Source organism: Nanorana parkeri, unplaced genomic scaffold (assembly GCF_000935625.1).
Source record: "Nanorana parkeri isolate BGI_ZX_2015 unplaced genomic scaffold, ASM93562v1 scaffold521, whole genome shotgun sequence".
Lineage (NCBI taxonomy): Eukaryota > Metazoa > Chordata > Amphibia > Anura > Dicroglossidae > Nanorana > Nanorana parkeri.
In genome coordinates this window covers 487,891-508,964 of record NW_017306789.1, presented here as the reverse complement: position 1 = coordinate 508,964, position 21,074 = coordinate 487,891, and the positions used below count along the sequence as shown (strand labels likewise).

Below are 21,074 nucleotides of genomic sequence, written 5' to 3'. Positions count from 1 at the left end.
CCGGTGACATTCACACGGATACACCAGAGTCCGGCAACACAGAGAAGAGCCGAGCCACTCACCGACTCGTCGACGCCATTGTTACGGCGTCCGTTGACCCCGGTACAGTAATCTGGCAGTCACCGCGTTTCTCCTTTTATAGAACTCGGTCACGTGGCTCAAATGGGGCGGCGACGAGCACAGAACGACTCATTGTTCGCTTCCCGCTGTACTGCGCATGCGTGCTCGTGATAGTTTACTATCGAATGTCTGGCGAGTCACTGTAAGTCGATTTGGTGCGCATGCTCGACGCGCACAACTTGATATGTTGTGTATAGCGACAGGAGAAAAGAGGATATGGGGCATGATGAGTTATACTTCCTGGGGGAAGGAAGGGGGATACTTGTGGCTGTTGGAGAACAAAAATGTCTTATAGTGCAGCTTACCAGTCCTTAGATCCAGCGTTTGTTTTCTGCTGACACGCCCAAAATTCGAGCAGTGTGTGGCCCCCTCCTTATAACGACACTCCACTTTTCTATCCCTTTTTGTTAAACGAGACAAGATATATATTGTCGGCTGCACAGTGACTGCGGCCAATGTTCATGTATTCTGACAGCGACGAGCATCTGCGGTCTGAACACAATAGCCGGCAGGAGAGATTCCACCAATGTTGTTAAGCTTGGATGAAAGAATCAAGCCGTTTGTTTCTTATTTATACCACAGGCCTGAACAAGAACATAAGTGCTGAGTGTATAGCCAGCATAAGTACATATTCTGCAAGTACAGACAAAATCCCATTGATGCTCATGGACATTTTTTGAAGTTCTTGGAACTTCCTGTGTACTAAGCCTAAATCTCAATCTAATCTAAATCTCAAACAATGTCCTCAGCCTTCCCAGCCACCATTTGTGAATAACACAACACCTCCACCTTGTTCAGTGGAATTGAGATGATGTTCTGTAGTCCTGTACTAGTGTGACAACGCTTCTCCTCCATAGATACAGTACAGTGAATGAGTGTTGTTGCTCTAGGCCAGGAGGTGTGTTACTGGTTACCAGGTCAAAACTAAGGGGGAGAAAGCCTGAAAAAAGTAAACACATGCATCCACAACATCTAATGACCAGTAAGGTGCATTATATCACAGCTTTGATTCTGGGTTTAGATACACTTTAGGGATTTAGTAAACACAACATCCTACAGTAAAACTGTTAGACAATTTCAAATTCTTTGGAAAACCAAGAGATTGTTTGGAAGCTATAATCAGACAATTAGAGGCTGGTGAAAGTATTTACATTGATGAAAACATTTTGGTAAGTACAGACCTGTGTCAGCTGACATTTTATGGGTTATTCACAAAGGAGCCGAAAGATCCAGCTGTAGCTTCGGATGATCCTTGTGCTCTCTTCGGCCCAGTAGCCCTTCAGTTCAGTCGAACCGAAGAGCTGCTGTACGAGCTATTCACTATAGCCCGTACAGCAGCCAAAGGCGGCCGAGCGGGTCAGGCTAGCCAAAGGCATATGCTCGACTCAACCAAAGTGACAGCCCAAGCAGGGCGAAGGGCCGGCCGTAACCCTCACAAATGACAGCTGGGGGCGGCCCCACAAATGACGGCTGGCTTCGCCCAGTTGTAATGACAGATCAGCGTCCCCAAATGCCCTGGAAATGCTGATCTGTCATTAAATAACAATTGAAAACAAGAGCATGTTTGTCTGACCGAAGTGCAACCGGTGTGCGGCTGAAATCAGCCGTACTGAGTCATAGTGAATAGCCAAACGTTGTTCGGCTCACTTCGGCTCGGTTATTCACTCGGCTGCCTTCGGCAGCTTTGGGAATAGCCCTTAGTTGCTTCCAGAGGGTTTTGCATTCCCCTGCTAGTCTATGGAAATGCAAAACCTGCTTGAAGCATGTCATATGCAGAGCAGAAGGAGGTCAACTGCTTAGTGATGTCTTATTTAAGCGATTTAGTAGATACTGCTTCACTTACAGCTGCAGAGGTTACTAGAACCCTTTATGGTATCTGCATCATGTGATGAAGCTTGTGGATAATATTTCCAGCTCTACACAGACCATTGTATTGGCTCTATGTTCACACTCAGTGCTTACGGAGGTGCAGGTACTTGGTGTCCTCCAAAAAGGTCTGGTGGTGGAGTTGGAAATGTGGGTCTCCAATGAATATACACTGCCTGGCCAAAAAAAAAAAAAAGTCACACATTCTTAATATTTTGTTGGACCGCCTTGAGCTTTGATAACAACACATTCGCTGTGGCATTGTTTCAATAAGTTTAAGCAATGTCACAATATTTATTTCTGTCCAGAGTTCCATGTATTTTTCACCAAGATCTTGTAGTGATGATGGGAGAGTTGGACCACTGCAGCACATCTCAAAGATGCTCAATGGGGTTAAGGTGTGGACTCTGTGGTGGCCAATCTATGTGTGAAAATCATGTCTCATGCTCCCCTAACTACTGTTTCACAATTTGAGCCCGGTGAATCCTGGCATTGTCATCTTGGAATATGCCCGTGCCATCAGGGAAGAAAAAATCCATTGAAGGAAAAATCTGGTCATTCAGTTTATTCATGTAGGCAGCTGAACTCTTTTTTGGGGACATAACTTTGCTGAACCTAGAACTGACCAACTGAAGCAACCCTAGACCATAAAGCACCCAAAGTCCAGGTGGCGACTTGTTTGGCCATGCAGTGTATTTTACAAATTTTTAGATTGTAAGCTCTTCCAAGCAGGACCCCCAACCCTCCTGTCTTGCATTATACTGTTATTTTTTTTAAACCGCGGCGCATATTATAATGCAATATAAATCCTGTATAATAATATCATAATGATTTATTGCTGAGGTGCCAAAATGAGTGGGTGGCTAAGGGTAGTCTAAAAGCTCACTATACACAGTACAATCTCCTTTACGTTTAGCAGAACTATACGAGGACCTATGTAAACTATCCAATTTGTATCCATACAGGCACTTGTACTACATGGTTGTTGGAAAATGTAGAACATGTAAAGTGAGATGGTAATGTGTGTGATGAGCATGCCCATACCGCTGAAACTCCAACCTCAGTGCATGTTCAGTCCCTAGGCCACACAGTGTCACTGGTTGTTATGTTGCTGTGCAGATGACAGTGGCCTAGCAACCAGCAGTGCTGTGAGTCAACAGCATCCTAGCAACCAGCAACATGGGGGGTGGAATGCTAACTCAAAAATTACATTGGTCTTTAATTATCTCCAGTTTAAATGGTGGTATTTGTTAATTATTTTGTCACAGCCATAGAACAACCATAGAAGAAACACTGGGATAATCTATTTCCGTGACCTTCCTGAGAGTGCTACCCAAGAGCCTCTGCCTACTATACAAAGCCATTCAGAATATCTGACAAAAATTCCTGACAACACCAAAGAGTCAACTGCATGAGCAGAATGATGAGAATTAGGACACAATGACTACAGAGTGCTGTTGCCATGATTGCAAGGAAGTAACATTTGACTTTATGCCCAGTTGTAGAAATTATAGCTAGGTGCAGATGAAAGAACTCCAGGAAATGTTATTAGCCCTTGCAGTCAGGCTTTGTGTCTAGGTTAAAACAAAAATAAAGTTATAATCACCCGAAGCTCAGACCTGACCTATTAGACCGCTCCTTCCAGTGTCTCTCCCCCTCCCCTGCAGCAATCTACGGTCCCATAAATCATTACGTCTATACACTGTGTATAAATGTGAGGACAAAGAGGAAGATTCTAATGCTGCTGTGGAGGAGACAGGCTGGAGGGAGCACTGTGACAGCTGGCCGGCTCGGAACTTTGGGTGAGTATGACTTATTTTTGTCCCTAGACACAAATAAGCACTTAACCTTTGCAGTGCCCCACTGCAAATGTTAATAACATGTTTTTTTGGAGATCTTGTTTAAATTATAATGTCGTTTTTTATTTCATTACTAAGTGGTTTATGAAAGTATATAAAATATGTTATATCGTACGGTTGCAGATATCCAATTATTCCTATAATCCACTCCAGTTCCAAACACAATATATTGACCATGTGCTTGAAAACAAAGACTCAGTAGTAAGGTTGGGTTCACACTATCGTCTTTGAGAACATATGTTACATGCATTAGTGCACTGCAGGGCCATTCATTTTTAATGGCACCCCAACTCGGTAAAGCTGGCCATACACCTATAGATTATCTACAGATTTTTTTCTATCAGCCTGTGGTCAGATGGAAAAAGTACAACAGATTCCTCCGTCTAAGATGAACTGTGTGGATGGAGGAATCTCCCACTGGGCCAAGCTTCAATATCTTGCTAGTCTGCCCCGCTGGCTCTCAAAGCACCTGAACAATGCCTGCATCCAATCAGATTGTTCAGGTATTTTGACAGCCAGCGGGGACAACTAGCAACGATACTGAAGCTTGGCCCAGTGGGAGATTCTTCCATCAACAGAGTTTAGCACAGATGGAGGAATGTGTTGCACTTTTTCTATCTGGCCAAAGGCTGATAGAAAACATCTATAGAAAATCTATAGGTGTATGGCCAGCTTTAGGCAACACATCTGTGCTTCAGAGTGCCACAACAAACGATCAAGCGCTGCGCTCCGGAGAAAGGGTAAGGTGTGGTTTTTGCAGCACTGGAGTGCACTGTCAGCCCATTAAAATTGAAGCAACACCTGTTAGCAAGCGACCAGTCCTTTTATAGTTTTGTATCAAAAAAATACTAACATACATTTTCAGGGAAGAAAAATCACTTGTATCTGATCTGCAGTAGATAAAAAATGTTTGCATAGAAACATTCCACGCAAAGTTTCTTTCCAACCAATCTAACATACCTCATGGGTTATTTTTCCTTCAGCGCACTACTTGTAAAAAGGGATTTGCATATGTTTTACCTATGTCCTCTTTTTACAAGTGTTATTTTTAGTCCTGTTGATTTTCTTGTTTCCAGGAAATGGGTCTGGTAAATACCACCAGTCAAAACTAGAGTGGATGCTGGCCATATATGCCCAATTTGCTTTACTCTTGAAGATGTAGAATAGTAGCTGTGAACTTGATCCCCCTCTAGTGCCAGCGGACGATCCTCTCGCATTCAAGGCGAAGATGCCAAACTACACCTCCTTCCCCCACACCGATATACACGGAGTGGCCAGATTATTATGACCACCTGACGTTTGTAGGCAAATTAGCTATAATTTCGCGCTGAAGTTGCGAGAGGGCCAGACCATTATAAATAGGGAAGCAGGTTGTTCACCGCGACAGTAGGTGATTTTTTTCTGAAGATACGGGTAAACAACACGATTTAACAGCCTTTGAACGTGGGATGATTGTTGGCGCTCGGAGCCATGGAGTGAGTATCAGCAAAACAGCAGAATTTGTTAAATGTTCAAGAGCAGCTGTTGTTAAAGTTTTTAAAGACTGGACTGTCAGCCGAAAATCTGGGTATGAATGTGCGAATTGTGGCCGTCAGCGACTAGTCAATGTTAGGGTAGAACGGAGAGTGGAAAGACCGGTACAAGACAACAGAAGGGCAACAAAGCAACAAACTACTGCAGATCTTAAATCAGGGATCCTCTCAAATGATCTCTGAATGCACTGTTCGCCGTACACTGCATGGTATGAGATATGGAAGCCGAAGGCCGAACACCTTTGCTGTCTGCAGTTAACAAGATAAAACGTCTCCAATTCGCACACGAACACAAGGATTGGACAGTCGAGCATTGGAAAAAAAGTCATGTGGTCCAATGTGAATCACGTTTTCAGTTGCATCATGCAGATGGCAGAGTGAGAATTTGGCGGGAACAGCATGAAAGCATGCACCCCACATGCATGAGTACAACCCTTCAAGCTGGTGGGGGCAGTGTTCTGGTTTGGGGCATGTTTTCCTGGCATGATTTGGGCCCTTTAATTTGCGTGGGACAACGTCTGAAAAGCACAACATACCAAAGTATCATTGCTGATCAAGTTCATTCTATCATGTTGATGGCGTGTCCCAATTGAGATGGCTTCTTCCAACAAGACAATGCGCCATGCCACGGTGCTCGTATTGTGCAGGAGTGGTTTCAAGAACATGAGGGAGAATTTACCTTTCTTAGGTGGCCCCCACAATCGCCAGATCTCAATCCAATTGAACATTTGTGGGATGAAGTTGAAAGAGCCATCAGGCAGCTGGTTCCACAACCATCAAATCTCACAGAACTGGAGAGTGCTATTCATTAGGCATGGTGTCAGATTCCTCGCATCACCTTTCAACATCTCGTGGAGTCAATGCCAAGAAGAATCGCTGCAGTACTGAAGACAAAATGTGGCCCAACGTAGTACTGATGGGGTGGTCATAATAATCTGGCCAGTCAGTGTATGACAAGTGGAGCTTGCAAATTTGACAGTCAGGGACTTGCTGTCATAGGGCAAAGAAATGTCAGCCGATATCCACCGACCCAAAGACTCCTTTCATCCAGTCCAAGGACAGACGAGTGCAATGGAGGTAGTATTTCAAAGCAGACCAACAGTGTGACCAGGGATGCGTAAATCCCATCACCCGGGGCATGAAGTTCAATGCGCTGGGCAGTTGATTTTTTTTCTACATTTAGCACTGCTGTAGGCTGAAGTAGAGCAGGGGAGCAGCCACTCATTTTGTACAAGTGATCTGGGAGGCTGTAGAGCTTGTAGCCACCTTCATTGGAAGGCTGGAAAGACATAGTCTCCATGAAGAGAACCTATAACCTCTAGACGCTGTCACAAAAAAGGATTAAAAGAAAAATTCAAACCAACCCAGCTGCCCCTGTCTTCTGCCAGCGAATAAATGCACGATTAGGGCATTGTGTGTATGTTCACCCCCATTCCACTGTGTGCCATATTGTGGTAGCAGGGCAGCAGCTCCTTTGCCGGTACAGGTGTTCCAACTGTACCCCATACTGCCGTCCAGCGCAGCCCTTGCCTATGGTTTTTCAATTCCGCTCGCTAATTCCAGCACTCATTGGTCAGCGCAGTCACCTGACCGGGCTGACCAATGAGAAGCACTTCTTAGCATGGTTAAAATTATTTTTTCTTTCACTACACGTAGATTGTTATGAGGAACAAGTAGACTGCACCCCCGCTTTAGTCCTTTGACAAGCAGTTTTTTTTTTTGTAATTTCCACACCCTGTGATTTAGTCAGAGTCGTCACATTAAAGGAAGACACAGGACTCTAATGCTATTATTGTAAACAAAAAAATGATTTTTTCATCTGAGAACTAAAGTAGTTTATAACTCATCAAAAGTGCAAATCATATTCTGTAATTTGTACCGTTTATAAAAGGCAATAGGATTATGTTTCTGGTACAAATCATCTTTCAAACGTGTTGCTACAAAAACAAAGCACACTGATAAAAAGTTGATTAAAAAAAGCTAAGGAAAGAAAGGGATACAAGAGGTAATAGAAATATTGGTGCCAAAGGGTTAATAAGGGGCTTCTTTTTATTTTATTCAGAACTGTAATGTACAGCTCACTCCTGCAGTTTACACTGGTGGCTCTCCAGGTATGAGTAGCAATGTTCCTCTGTCACTTTGACAGCTAGTCTGCTCCCTCTGTTTATCAGGTGCGCAGAGTCAACACAGGCAGTCCTCACAGTGACAGCACAGCTCCGCTGATTATACCGGGAGAGACGCACTCCAGCAGTATAATGTGCAGGACAGAGCTGTCCATTTCACAGCTTAGTCCTGCACAGTCCAGTATACGGCCATAGCAATATGGAGGCAGGACTTGCCATGCAGCTTTTCTTTGAGTCAGAATTAAGAACTTCTACTCCAGAGTTCTTCATAGAAATTATTGGACAGTGGATAATGCAGTCGCATTCCTGACCAGGCAATTTTGACAAGCCAGCATGCTGTCAGGTGAGCAGTATACTGCTGGCTCTGGGATAGGTGAATACAATACTTGCAAGTGGCACTGGGGAAAGGGAACTACAATATTGGTGTAACTGCACCAAAAGGATAGGCAACTATTAGATTTTCTGTATCACAAGTTGAAAATCATATTTAAAGCCCCCAGAGGACCTAGTGCATGGAGCAGTTGGTCCTTTTCCAATCCAACAATGCTGTTAGCAAGGAGATGGATAGTAAGTCTAACAGCACTAATCTCTGGCATCAGGGGTGATCTGGAGACAAGCACTGTTGTTCACCATGGCAAGGGCTTCTGTGCACATATCTTGTGTGTGCACCTCCTCCAGTGGGACATGTAGTTCCTGACAGTGCTACTCATTCACTTGTGGCCACTGGAGTGGAGCAGTGTACGAGCTGGAGACGTGACCACCGGCCAGGGGAAGGAGTGGGGGAGAGAGGACAGGGAATGGAAAACGGCAGGACCACCGGCCAGAAGACAGAGTGTGGGGACAGGAGAGGAGCTGGAGGTAAGGCTGCACAGATATGCAGACAGTGATCTTGTTATTGTGTGCAAGAACAACATTGATGTCTGTAAAGTGCACAACACAGTACACAAGTACTGTGCACAAACCTGCACTGTACTTCTTCTATATTGTACTTCTTGTATGTGCATGACCTGTCCACAGGCACTGAGCAATGTGCATGTAATTCAGAGCAATCCTACCGTTCTGGATTACTTGATGATGGGCTTGTTACTCTGAATAGGAAACACACAGGGACTCCCCCATAGAAATGCCCATAATCTGGGCTTCAGCCTGGCATGGGACTACAGCCAGCACTAAAAGAATAAAAATATGCTTACACTTGCCTACAGCAGATGTAAACGGGACCTAGTGCTACTTGCACTGTTTTTCCTGGTGGATTAAAAGGATTTTTAAATTGTATGATGCCTGTTCTTTAACAATAATTGAGATAGGATATAAGCCACACAAGCAGTGCATAATATTTAACATGTCGACTGACTCCGAACCTTGCATTGTGAGAAAGAGCAGCAAAATTCAACCATTGTGTAGCACATGCAAAGCAGTAAGCAGGGCCTGGGTATGTTATGAGCAAATATGGCTAACCCCATGTACATATATAATTACAAAGTATTCACAGAAACAAGGTAAAAGAAAAAACACACAATAATAATATTTTTTACATTGACTCTTGTCGTTTACACAATATTTAACAACATGACTGAAATGACTGTACGTTACATCTGAGATGGCCACACAACTTACACACTGTTGTACAATCTCTTTGGAAGCTTTTGGATTTACCAACAACTACTTAGAGTGAGCGCTTGCATCCAAAAATCCCTTTCACTTGCATTCAATTATGCAGCCATAACACTTCATACTTGCTGGGTAATCTAAAAGTGATTGTACATCAGACTGTAACCTGTGTGGCCAACTTAATAGGGAAGGCAACAAAAAAAAAATCCAGATCCAGATGCCTGGAAGAATCACTTCATAAACAGTATAAAAATTAGATAAGAAGTTTATTTACAGCTCCCTTTCCATAAAAACAACAATCTATATAAAAACAGCAGCACAGATTACATTTGATTACCTGATGCTGTTTGTCACACCAGCATCAGAACACTGAATACAGTTTATGTAGATAGTCATTGCTCCTGAATTGGTCTAATGCTCAAATTTGTCATTTCATTTATTCCAGTTTTTCAAGATCTTCTCACCAGCGTCCAGTGTCTCATCTCGCTGTAATACATAAATACATTTGATTCACCCTCATTCTATAATACATCTGTTAAAGCAACACATCAGAATAGGCATGAGGAACTCCAAGGAGGTAACCAGATCTACTACTGCAATCCAGGCAACAAAGGGACTGTGCTACATAGCCAGTCTTCCATAATGTGCGATTTATGAATATCTAGTGAAACAATATTTTTTTTAAACTCTGTTTATTAAACCCAGACCGTTGTACAAAGTTATTGAATCATATAAATACAAGCAAGCAATTACAATGAGCATGCAAAGTCATCTAAATACAGATATGTAAAGTAAAAGAAACAAACATTGACCTCATGCGAGTTTTTGTTACACACATGCATTGTATGACATCGTACAAAAGGCACTTGAACACCAATTTTGGCAGTTGTGCCTTTTGGACCTAGGTAGGTCATTTTCAGGAGTAGAATTACACTATACGTTGCAGATGTTTTGAAACTTAAAGCCTAACTCTGGTTTCTCACGATGGAAAATCTTATTGGTCTTTATCTATCGGTTTCCTTTTTAAATTCCCCAACCCCATAATCTTCATACATACAGAAAGATCCTTATTTAAATTCACCATTCCCTTTCCCTTTAATGCTAATTTCCTGTCCTGGGGACAAGTCCTGTTTTATCACTTGTTATCTTTATGGGGGATCAGTCCCCTCATCGCCACCATGTAGTTCCAACTAATATGTCAATTACACAAACCCATGGGTGTTAATATTACAATTCCGATAGAAGAATCCATGAGCCTACCCATGATTCTGCCTGCAGATTAGAGGAGAAAAGGAAGCAGCATTCAGGAATCATGGGAATTATAGTCACGGCAACAGGAGGAAATGAGGTGCCGCAGCTGTGCAAACCCTCCTTCACACACACAAGCATTGCTGTGACAACGTCAGGACAACAACATCACAAATACAATGATACTCGATTTATGCTTTCTGCAATCGCAATATAAAAATTGTTTACTAGATGGATTAAAAAGGTGTACACACTATTTCAGAATGCAGTTAGACCAGAGTGGGGCTTTAAAAGAAACAATTTCTATACCAATACATGACCTTCTCATAAGGATTTGATAGATGGCTATAGCTTTACTAGCCCTAAAGAGGGTTTCCCACAAGAATATTCGAGTGTAGCATGGCCATTGTTCTTCATCCATTATACTGCATAGACAAATGTTGAACAAGGGAGAGGGAGGTGCAATATAGTAGTAGGTACTTTGACTACCCGCTTCCAAAATTCAGAGATCACTGGACAACATCAGATGAGGTGCATAAAATCTGCTTAGTGCATCTTGTAAAATTGGGAGTAGCCATACATCTAATTTTATGCAAACTGAACCAGAGGGGACAATGTAGGGGTTAGGTAAAGTGTCAATGGTTCAGATAGCAAGAAGGTTAAGGTGTGTTTCAGTTTTAGGAATGATCTATATGTTTGGGACAATTAGGGAAGGGAATTTAGGATTTTCTTGGCACGGAGAGCCCGTTACCAAAAATTACCAACACCGGGCTCCAAGCACCATATAAACTACTTGGATGTAATTGCAGTTTCCTGTCCAATTATCTTATATTTGTAACCTCAATCTCATGTTCCAGTCTGGATAGAGAAACTACAATGATCCTGAAAAATCAGAGCTTAATCCCCTGAACACATTGGCCTTCATTTTGTAGGCTCATATACAGAGCCATCCCAAAAATACTTTAGGTATTCTTCCAACTTTAAAGATATAGCTGAGATATGTCCTCTGTTCTTAAATGAAAATTATTCATGTTTGACTGGAGAGTACAATCAGGAGCTTTAAGGGCCCATTCATAGTGCACTGCAGTAACACACAGTGTAGGGTACATTTAACCACATCGCACTGCAACTTAGGTATGTGCGTCACCATTTTGAATTGCACCCTAAAGCACATACAGAACACAACTGCGCTACAGCGGCACTGCAAGGCACTGTACATTGTGGTGTGCTGTAGTAAAACATTTTAGCACAGGAGTGATTTCTTCTGGGTTGGGACAGATTCAAAATAAATAGGCAGTAATGTAGTCTAGGATATTTGACCACCCTGAATGCACTATTTTTTGCAATCACACCATGCCGGAACGCAGGGCATTGCTGTACCATGCCGGAACACTCTGAATATATGGTGTGAACTGGTCTTTAATCACACAAAAAAAGCAAACAGCAGGCGCTATCAGAAAGGTATTTATTTTCAGGATACTTAGATTATGAAAATAAAATCTTTTAGATTACATTTAATAACAGACTACTTTACATCTTATGAACATTTTAATATACTATATAGTCTTACCTTAATAAAACAGAATCTGATATATTTCTCAAACTGTTTCTTGGACTCAGAGCCACAAAAAGCAGTTACTGGAATAGCAGCTAGTTTCTAAAATACATTTTAAACAAAACATATAAAATGTTATTTGCCATAGATATTAGGCTTAGCATTAGATAGATGTAAACGTTAGTTTCTGAAGTATACATTAGATCAAAAGTTAATCAAAAAGAGCGTGTTGTGCGAATCTACTTGATTGATGGGATTGTTTACATATGCTCTCACATTATGTAGTGGCTGTTATATTTATGCTGATTTGAAGCACAATCTGAATGTGTGCAGTTACGTTTAGATTTCAGGCAGATTAATAATATTCACTAAATCGCTGTCAGATCACATCCACCTGTCTGCGTGGCATGCTTTACACTATGAAAACAGTGCAAAAGAAAGAAACATTCCTAGTGCTTTGTTGTGACGTGAATACGCTGAAAATACAATGGGGGGGAATTTATCAAAGCAATTGCAACAGTTTTAGCCTCTTAGAGCAATTTTTATGTGCAAATCTGTCTTTGAACATGTGCCCCTGTTCTGACCTGAGCTTGCACTACTTTTTCAACTGCACGTTTCTTTGCATCTGTTTTCATCTGCACTTGTCCTGCAGCTGTCTGAAACAGGAGCATCACCGAATAAAACAATCCACAACTTAAGAAGTCCCCATGACCACTTCTTCAAGAAGCGACAGTTAAGCTTTTTGCCTGGAGTTACGAGTCTTCTTTCCTGGAGTCTATTTAATCTCATTTATGAACATTACACTAGCATCATAAATCTGGTGCAAAATGCATCAAATATATTCCGTGCAAGTTCAAACACAATTGCTATGATAAATTCCCCCAATGTGACTTATCTTGAAGAGTTCCTTAAAAATGACATTACCCACCTTTGTTTTAATCATCCACTTTACAAATTTGTAATCATAAGGTTCATCACCTTTTTCTTCAGAAAGATCCACACCTTGAACACAAATAAAGTCTGGTTTAGTATTGGCATATTACACATTATGATTTTAGCTCCACATTCTTATCTCTTCATCTGTTTGTAGCATACGTTTGCCCTCCTTTTAAAGTTTTCAGAATCTAGTTTGCCAGTGAATCCTCAGTATTAAAAGAGAACTATGGGCCAAACCTTTTTTGGCTGAAGTTCTCTTTAGGGTCACATGAGGACATTTACTAAGACCCAAAAAACACTGACAGTGCAGAGCTGCGCTGCTGTCAGGAAAGATCCCGACAATATTGTCGGGATCCCCCCTGCTGCTTGATTGACAGCTGGCTCTACCTCTTAGGAGCAGATCCAGCTGTGCTGCTCCCTCACACATCCATGCCTTCCAGTCAGTGCTGGTTCAATAGAGCCGATGTGTGTCAGCTGCAGACACACGCCGTCTCTAAGTATGGGGATCAGTGCATTTCACTCTCACCATAATTCTCCTTTAAACATACTACTTACTTCAACATGTGATTTATAATCGTGTTTTGGTTACATTACCTTTTCTTGTGGAAAATATGTCATTGCCAATATGATCTGAATTTTGACTTCCTCTATCCTATGTTATGCTCTATTCAGTGCATTCTGAAGCCTACTAAATGAGCACTAGATGTCACTGTAGCACAAATGAACAATACTGGCCAACTACTGATGCCTTTATTCTCATTTGCCAAAGCCATTTTCTTTTGTTCAGCTGTTATTTTCTCCATACAGCTCCTCTCATGGTTCATATCTTTAAAAGAGTCAACTGACAAAAGGTGTACAACATGCTTTTATAGCCTGCTCTGAAAGTAATGTCTTCTCCTTTGTGGACCAGAACCAGTTTTACTAAATAAAGTGATATTAAAGAATAATTTTTTACATTTCTCCTTTAAGGAGACCCTCCCCCCCCTGCACAGGTGCCACCATCGTTCTAATGGAGGCACCCGTGCCCGCTCGTTTCCACAGTGGCTGGGTGCTTCCATAGACACACACAGCCCTGTGGCAGGCCACGCCCCTTCCATCTTTGATTGATGGCAGAAGGAGCCCATGGCTCCTCCGCCATCAGTATCCTCCCCCCACAACCCAGAAGTTCGGGGCAACGGAGCATCGCTTTGGGACCGGCGGCGGGGACGAGCGCAGCTGACAGGTAAGTGTGGAGGGGACTGGGGTAGAAAAAAGGTGCTGGCCCGTTTTTACCCTAATGCAGAAAATGCATTAAGGTAAAAAAAGCCCAGACCTTAATACTACTTTAAACCCAATGAGTCCCGCCTGTTCTCCAGTGGATGAAGGCTAGATTTCCATACATCATTTTATAGTTCAATGCCTCATAGAAAGTTTAATACACACTGAAAACTGTAACTGAAAATTCAAACTTGTTGTTGGAAGCTGCTGGTTTTTTTTTCTAATAATAATGATGTTGTTTTATCAAGCCGATTATAGAACGTCTGCTCTGAAACTTGCTAACACAAATATAAATACTATAATAAATAATAAACTAGATAATTATTTTTTTTCAAATACTAAAGGATTTATTCAAAGGCGAACTCCAGTTAAACAATTTAGTAGCCCTTGGAGTTGAGCTACCCCCACGCTGCAAGGGTCAAGAGCTCATTTTGGTCTAGGTGCTAAACATCTATACACAGTCTATGCACAGTGTATAGAGCGTGATGACCAGGATCCTTAGAGTGCTGCAGCAGAGGGGGAGAGACACTGGAGACACTGGTCTAAGAACAAGCTGGCTTGGATGGTCTGGTGAGTATAACATTGTTTTTTTAGCACCTAGACACAAACAAGCACTTAACCCTTGCAGTGAGGGGGTAGCCCCACTGCAAGCGTTAGTAAAACATTTTCCCGGAGTTCTTTTTTTAAACAGCGGTATGGCATATTTATAATGCCATGTGCCTTTCAAATCTTCTGTCATGAGACACGAGACCAAGCTCACCTCTCATACATTAAGCAGATAGAACTCTGTAGCGCAGTGGCTCTACTCCATGGCCTGCATTTTACGAGGTATGGAGTAACCTTGCCGAGTATAACTATAATGGAAAGTAAACAGTAATATCTGCTCTCTGTTATAAATATGTCCCTTAGAACGAATAAAGAAAGCATGAAGCAAATCTTGTGTGTTCCTAAGCTGCAAAAATGGACCAGCTGTGCTTAGCATAGGTATTCGATTTTAAAAGCAAATCATCAATGTTTCATAATCAATGCGACAGAAAGAAGTTAGTACTTGTCACTATTCCTAGGCTAGTCATGAAGACAACAGCATAGACACTGCTAATAACAGCAGGTTATGTGTGATTTCAAATAACATCGCAGTATAGCTCTAGTAACTCCTAGGGTCTAACTTCAGTGAAATTCAAACGTTTTACTCTTTTGTACCCTGGAGAAGTAAATAGTTAATATGGGACAAAATCAGAAAAAAATATCTTGTTACCAAGTACAGAAACATCTGCGATTATGAAATATCCTCCTTCTGGAACGACTGGCTGTAGTCCAGCTTCCTGAAGCAAGCGAGCCATTCGGTCACGCTTGGCTTGTAGTTCCCGAGGTAGTGAGTTGAAATAGCATTCTGGCTCATCCATCCTTTTAAAGTCCTTGAAGAGAGCATTGGCCAGGGCCTCCTGCACAATACAGCAAATGTCACTGCGCCATTGGGGACCCACTCTAATACACTGCGCACACACACACACAAAACGTAACATACTTTTAAACAAGCACATAAAATTGCAATAAAAGTACTTGTCGATTCAGCCCAATGTAAACCTCACAGCTCAAGTTACAATCGGACTCTACAAAGTCCCTCAGATCAACCAACAGCTACGTAGTGCAAGGACCTGCCTGGTTGGATACAAATCGAATGGATGTTTACTTAGGTTTGGTAAATCCAAAGGATTTACTTGATTGCATTTTTAAGATTTAGCTCCTGAGTTTAGTGTCACTTTAAGGGCTGATGCACCTGGGCACCAATATAGGCATACAGCGTAAAATACGCCTATATTTCCGGTACCCGAGAGCCCCAGGAGCACAGGATTGTATGCACAGATAACATTGTACAGGGGTACACTGGTACTGGCATTTATATACGTACAGTGTTCGTTCCCAAACGCATAACCTCATGCATATACCTGCCTACTTTATTATTTTCTGCCCACGCAATTCTATGGACAGAAAAACACAGCAGCTGGGGCTTCTGGGTCTGCAAATACACCTGTATTTTACACTGTATGCCTGTATTTGCTCCCATGTGCATGAGCCCTAAAGTGTATCCAATGTCAAAATGTGGAGAGAGTGCTTAGGGATTAGAACCCCTGTCAGGTGTCTATTGCAGTCTGTATGCTTGCAAGAGTCCCTCTTGTTGATTGTCCTGGTGACAACCGTCGCAGGACTAAAAGTGATGGAGAATCCAAAATTGTTGAGTTGTCACGGTTCCTGACTTATGATTCACACATAACACTTACCTGTAATGGAGTAGGGCAGGTGTATATGAGGTTCTGATGGACCGTTTGTAAATGTTTAATAAGATGCTCAGGACCAATGGACCAACCAAGCTTTGGAAACAAAACAAAAAAAAGAGACAGCATTACTAGTTTGATAATCTGAATTAATCTAAAGTCTCCCTCTGATTAGACCATTAGCCATGGGCATCCTCCTCAGATTAATTTTATATTACCCTAAGCCCTCATTCATATGAGTAACAGCCGGCCCGTACAGATCCGTGATGCGTGCACGGCTGTTTCAGGCCGCTCCCGGGAAGGACAAGTGCTGCCTGTGATTATACACAGCAGAATGTTCTTCTCTATGGAAGTACCTCGGCCGTACAACGCCCTATGCTCACCAGAACTGCACATTCGTACAGACATGCAGTTCGGGTGAGCGGCAGGCAGCGTACTCCCATAGAAGGAGAAAAGGCTGCTGCGAATAATCACATGCAGCACCTGTCCTTCCCAGGAGGGGCCCGAGACGGCCATGCACGCAGCACGGATCTGTACGGGCCGGCTCGGTGTGAATGAGGGCTAAAAGTGTAACTCCAACAAAAATGCGATTAGAATGGAGAAGGGTCAGAATCTGGGATAGTTTTTTTCTTCGAGTCTCTGTTAGGTACCTGACACTTCCTGTCTCAGTGACCACCATTACTGGGATAGGTGGAAAAGGAAAGCTTCCAAACAAAGATACAGACCCTAATATACATATAACAAAGGCTTTAATCTTTCCCCACTCTTAAAATGTTTTGGCTGGAGTTCCATCCTCATACCTGCACACAACATTGAATTTAACATGGCTATGTTACTGCTTTAAAGTAAACCAGTCATAAGAGAAATATCAGTGCTGACTTCCTTTTGAAAATCCTAGTGCACTTTTAGTAGAACATATACTAGTCCACATATGTAGTCCTCTTCACCTAAACTAAGGCCACCTACAGCTCAAATTTTGCCTGAATCAGCAGGAATCAGATGAAATTCAAGCTGTGGCACCACTCTGATAAGAAAATGGGAGCCAGGAGGAGAATTGGCCCAACAGTGCCTGCATCCAATCAGAGTATGTTTCCAGTCTCAGAGTACGACCACATTCAAGTTTACGAGGGTCTACTGCCCAAGAGGAGCCAGCACCGTACATTACCACCCAGAGAATGAGCACTTGTCCTTGAATACATTCAGAGAGACTCACCCAAAACATGTATACAGATCTGGAAAGTCAGTGAAAGTCATCAATCCTGATCTGCACACAGCCAGGCATTTAACATTTGCACTTGAAAGAGTTCAGCAATGGCGGCTTTCATGATTTTTGCATAACAGTTTTCCTTAGCACAGCTAGCTATTGACATACAAGGACAGTCTGAAGAGAAATAAAACTATAACCTCTGAAATATTGTTTTTCCCCCCAGAGAGATGCTGGTATGCTACAAGTGGCTCTGTGAAAGTACCTGCGCAGCAGCATTGCACTAATCTTTGAACTCCCTTAGTGAACCATCTGCTTTAAAAATGATCATCCCTGTCAAAAGACATTACTCCCAAAGGGGACCTCCAGAGTAATCTTCTGTGGCTGAAAGTGTCTCAAAGGAAGTGCCACTGTAACATGTTGTTAAAGCAGGTATCTGACAACAGATATTGAATAGAAATGTTTCGCTTCAGACGTGTATACAGATTGGTGATTAGGTGGGGTTTTCTAATGCAGCTGTCTGTGTCTGCATTTGCTTGATTTTGACATATGTTCACTGCTGCTCACCGTAAAGTTAGTTCATTACAGTGCCCTCCAATTCAGTGCCCTCCCAGAGTTTTACGTTATACAAAACTCAAGTACTTCTTAAAGTAAATATTCAGCTTTCATTTATCAGAAGTTATATGATAATGAATACAAGAGATGCCTGGGCCACTATTTAATTCCAACCTACAATACACTTCTTTACATCCTCAACCACAATGCTCCATTCTGTGAGAACCTTAATGCTGCAGCCCACAACTAGGTATGCACACCTGTGCATGTACCTAGTTCTCAGACCCTGCTAGTAAACTGAAAGTTTAGTCAGAGTTATATTTAGGTTAATTGAGGCACATTGATGATGCTAAACTTCTTATGGGCATCTAAGCAACTGATCTAAAGGGCTAACACCTTTTATGGCACTTTGGAGGCATCCCAAAAACTAGAGCTCACCTTGTTATATGGTAAAAGTTGCTAATATTTTGAACCTGATCTGGGACTCCTCTGTGACCCAGCTTACCTGCACTGCACCACCTGTGCCAGGTAAAGTCGCCACCTGCAGATTCCAACGGATGGCTTCTAATGCAGCCAACAGTAACATTTATTCAAGTACATACAGAGAAGTTTGTACATTTTTTTAGCTAATCCAATCAGCAAGGTGAGCTCTTTTATGCCGTGTATCTTATTTACGTGATGGTATATTTTACTACACTTAGTAAACCTATACTACCCATAGTTTTACCTGCATATGCCAGGCCCTGGGCCCCAACATAGTGGGCACTAGCTGGATTTTTGAACTCTTAAAATGGAAAAGGGTGCTGCCACAACAAAGCTGTAGAACTTCCACAAAGGACAATGATTCAGGAGCTAGCAATAGAAAATAATACCTTTTTACAAAAGTCTTACCTTCCATCCTGTAACACTGTATGATTTTCCTGCACTTCCTATTGTTATAGTCCTTTCCCACATCCCTGGTAAAGTTGCTAGAATTAGAAATATAGAACATTGGATCAACTGTTGCAGCATAACGGCTTTAAGAGAAATTAATTTTTGCAACTCCAATGGCCTGTGGTCCATATCTTCTTACACTATGGATTACATTCTGAATATGTATAATAATGGTCACACACACACACACACACACACTAAGGTTTTTACAACAGCAGCACCCATATTTAAAACTGAACTCTAGGAATTATCTTTTTTTTAACTTACATTATTTCAGCTTAGTTTCATGTAATTCTTCATATCTCACATCCGGAGGGCCGCTGGGGATGCAGAAATTTACTGTAGTAGCCTGTGCTACTTAACAGTCGGTGCTGGTCTTTTCTGGCTGCTGCTCAAGTGACTTGCAATCTGTATACTGAACACAGGAGATTGCTTGCTAGCCGCCTCAGCCGTTCTGAGAACATCTTTTTTAATGAATGCAAGGTGTTCTCTGATTGGACAAGGAGGGATGTCATCGGCCTCTCCGCTCTGCCTTGATTAATCAGAAAAGGCCTTTTATTCACTGAAAAAAATGAATGGTGGAAGTTCCAAGCAAGTGACCACCTGTGTTCATTATAAAGAAGACTAGTCTAAGCAGAAATATGAGGAAGAGACAATCATTGGCTGTATTTAGCACAGACTACTACAGGTCAATTTTTGCAATACCAGCAGCATTCAGGATTTGAGATATGAAAGTGTAATGTAATGCAAGTTAAAACAAAAATTCCTGAAGTTTAGCTTTAAAATAAAGAACCACATTTTTCAATACATTTTTGAGAATTGTGTGGCAATTCAGAACATAACATTTTATTTTGTACATCTAAACACCTAAATGAAATGCATATACAAGAACAGCTGCACCTGCCTAATGTCTGTAAAATCCTATGGCAGTTCTGTATTCTCCACCTCTAACAGCTGCCTAAACACTTCTTCATCCAGCTACCAGTGCCTGAAAACATGCTAGAATGATGGTGCTGAGCACTAGTGATCAACCTGGGCTTGGTGCAAACCCAGTATGCCTGAGTTCGGCCAAGCCCGCTCAAAAATGTGAAACACAACCCCCTCCAAGCCCAACTAGTTGCGGCAGACGCATTCCCTGCACCACAGTTACATGTCACTAGGAGGCAGGGAATGCCCCTGCTGCAACTGCCGCCATTGACTGGGCCATGAGGACCCGGCTCATTAATACTGATCACACATACAGAGGATTTCTTTAGTACATACATAACTGGACTGAAGGATGTTTTTAACATTTGCGACGCTTGGAAAATAAAGCTTTTTTGAGGCAAAGAACTTTAGGCAAAGTACTGGCATATCTGCACGGTGATAAAGCACTAACAATCTTACATTATTCTGGCTGCTCTGAAATAAAAAATCCTAATGCTGCTTATTGCACATCATCACTGGTCCTTGCATTGCCTTATCAAAAGGAGATCACCAGGAAGTACAAATTGCAGTGGTCAGAGAATTATTTGTCTGTAACTTATACTCATCTCCATATTGTCCTTCACTGGGAACACTGCTGCAACATTTCTGATCTCTACACTGTAGTATCAACTGCCGCCATGATTACAGACTGCATTATGTAAACTGAAGTAGTCAGGTCACTGAACTTGTATGGGGATGACTACTTCAATTCAGATGATAGCACCAGGCCAAGAACTATGCAGGAAGCTGTTGGAAAGTTACAGATAGCAGTGATTGCAGCAGCATGCCCAGAGAAGCATACCATTGAGGTTAGGATAACAGATTACACTTATTTCCCTAGCACTGTTATTTAAAGCTTCCTGGAGTCCCACTATAAATTAGCCTAGATTAGTACCTATTTTTACATGCCGGCTTTCAGAGAACACCAGCCACTCGTAAACTTCATCACTAAAACAGATCGTGTCATGTTTTATACACAAGTTTGCAATGACCTGTAGTTCTTCCTTTGTATACACCTAAGGAGCAGGAGAAAAGG

At 42.1% G+C, this 21,074-nt stretch overlaps 2 protein-coding genes across 5 annotated transcripts in view; both read right to left on the bottom strand.

Annotated features, from left to right (window-relative positions):
* The window catches only part of GTF2B (general transcription factor IIB), a 28,227-nt gene extending 28,006 nt beyond the window's left edge, over nt 1-221 (bottom strand). The window contains exon 1 of the mRNA XM_018561386.1: nt 63-221. Within this exon, the coding sequence (XP_018416888.1) occupies nt 63-79 (17 nt within the window). The 5' untranslated portion in view covers nt 80-221. The remainder of the gene's footprint in view (nt 1-62) is intronic.
* A 9,139-nt stretch (nt 222-9,360) lies between these two features.
* Nucleotides 9,361-21,074, bottom strand: part of KYAT3 (kynurenine aminotransferase 3) — a 38,899-nt gene continuing 27,185 nt past the window's right edge. For all 4 annotated transcript variants that reach the window (XM_018561388.1, XM_018561391.1, XM_018561389.1 and 1 more), the window contains 7 exons: nt 20,934-21,054; nt 19,031-19,107; nt 16,387-16,476; nt 15,363-15,549; nt 12,843-12,916; nt 11,930-12,016; nt 9,361-9,597 (listed from right to left, as the gene is read on the bottom strand). In XM_018561388.1, the coding sequence (XP_018416890.1) occupies nt 9,544-9,597; nt 11,930-12,016; nt 12,843-12,916; nt 15,363-15,549; nt 16,387-16,476; nt 19,031-19,107; nt 20,934-21,054 (690 nt within the window). In that variant the 3' untranslated portion in view covers nt 9,361-9,543. The remainder of the gene's footprint in view (nt 9,598-11,929; nt 12,017-12,842; nt 12,917-15,362; nt 15,550-16,386; nt 16,477-19,030; nt 19,108-20,933; nt 21,055-21,074) is intronic.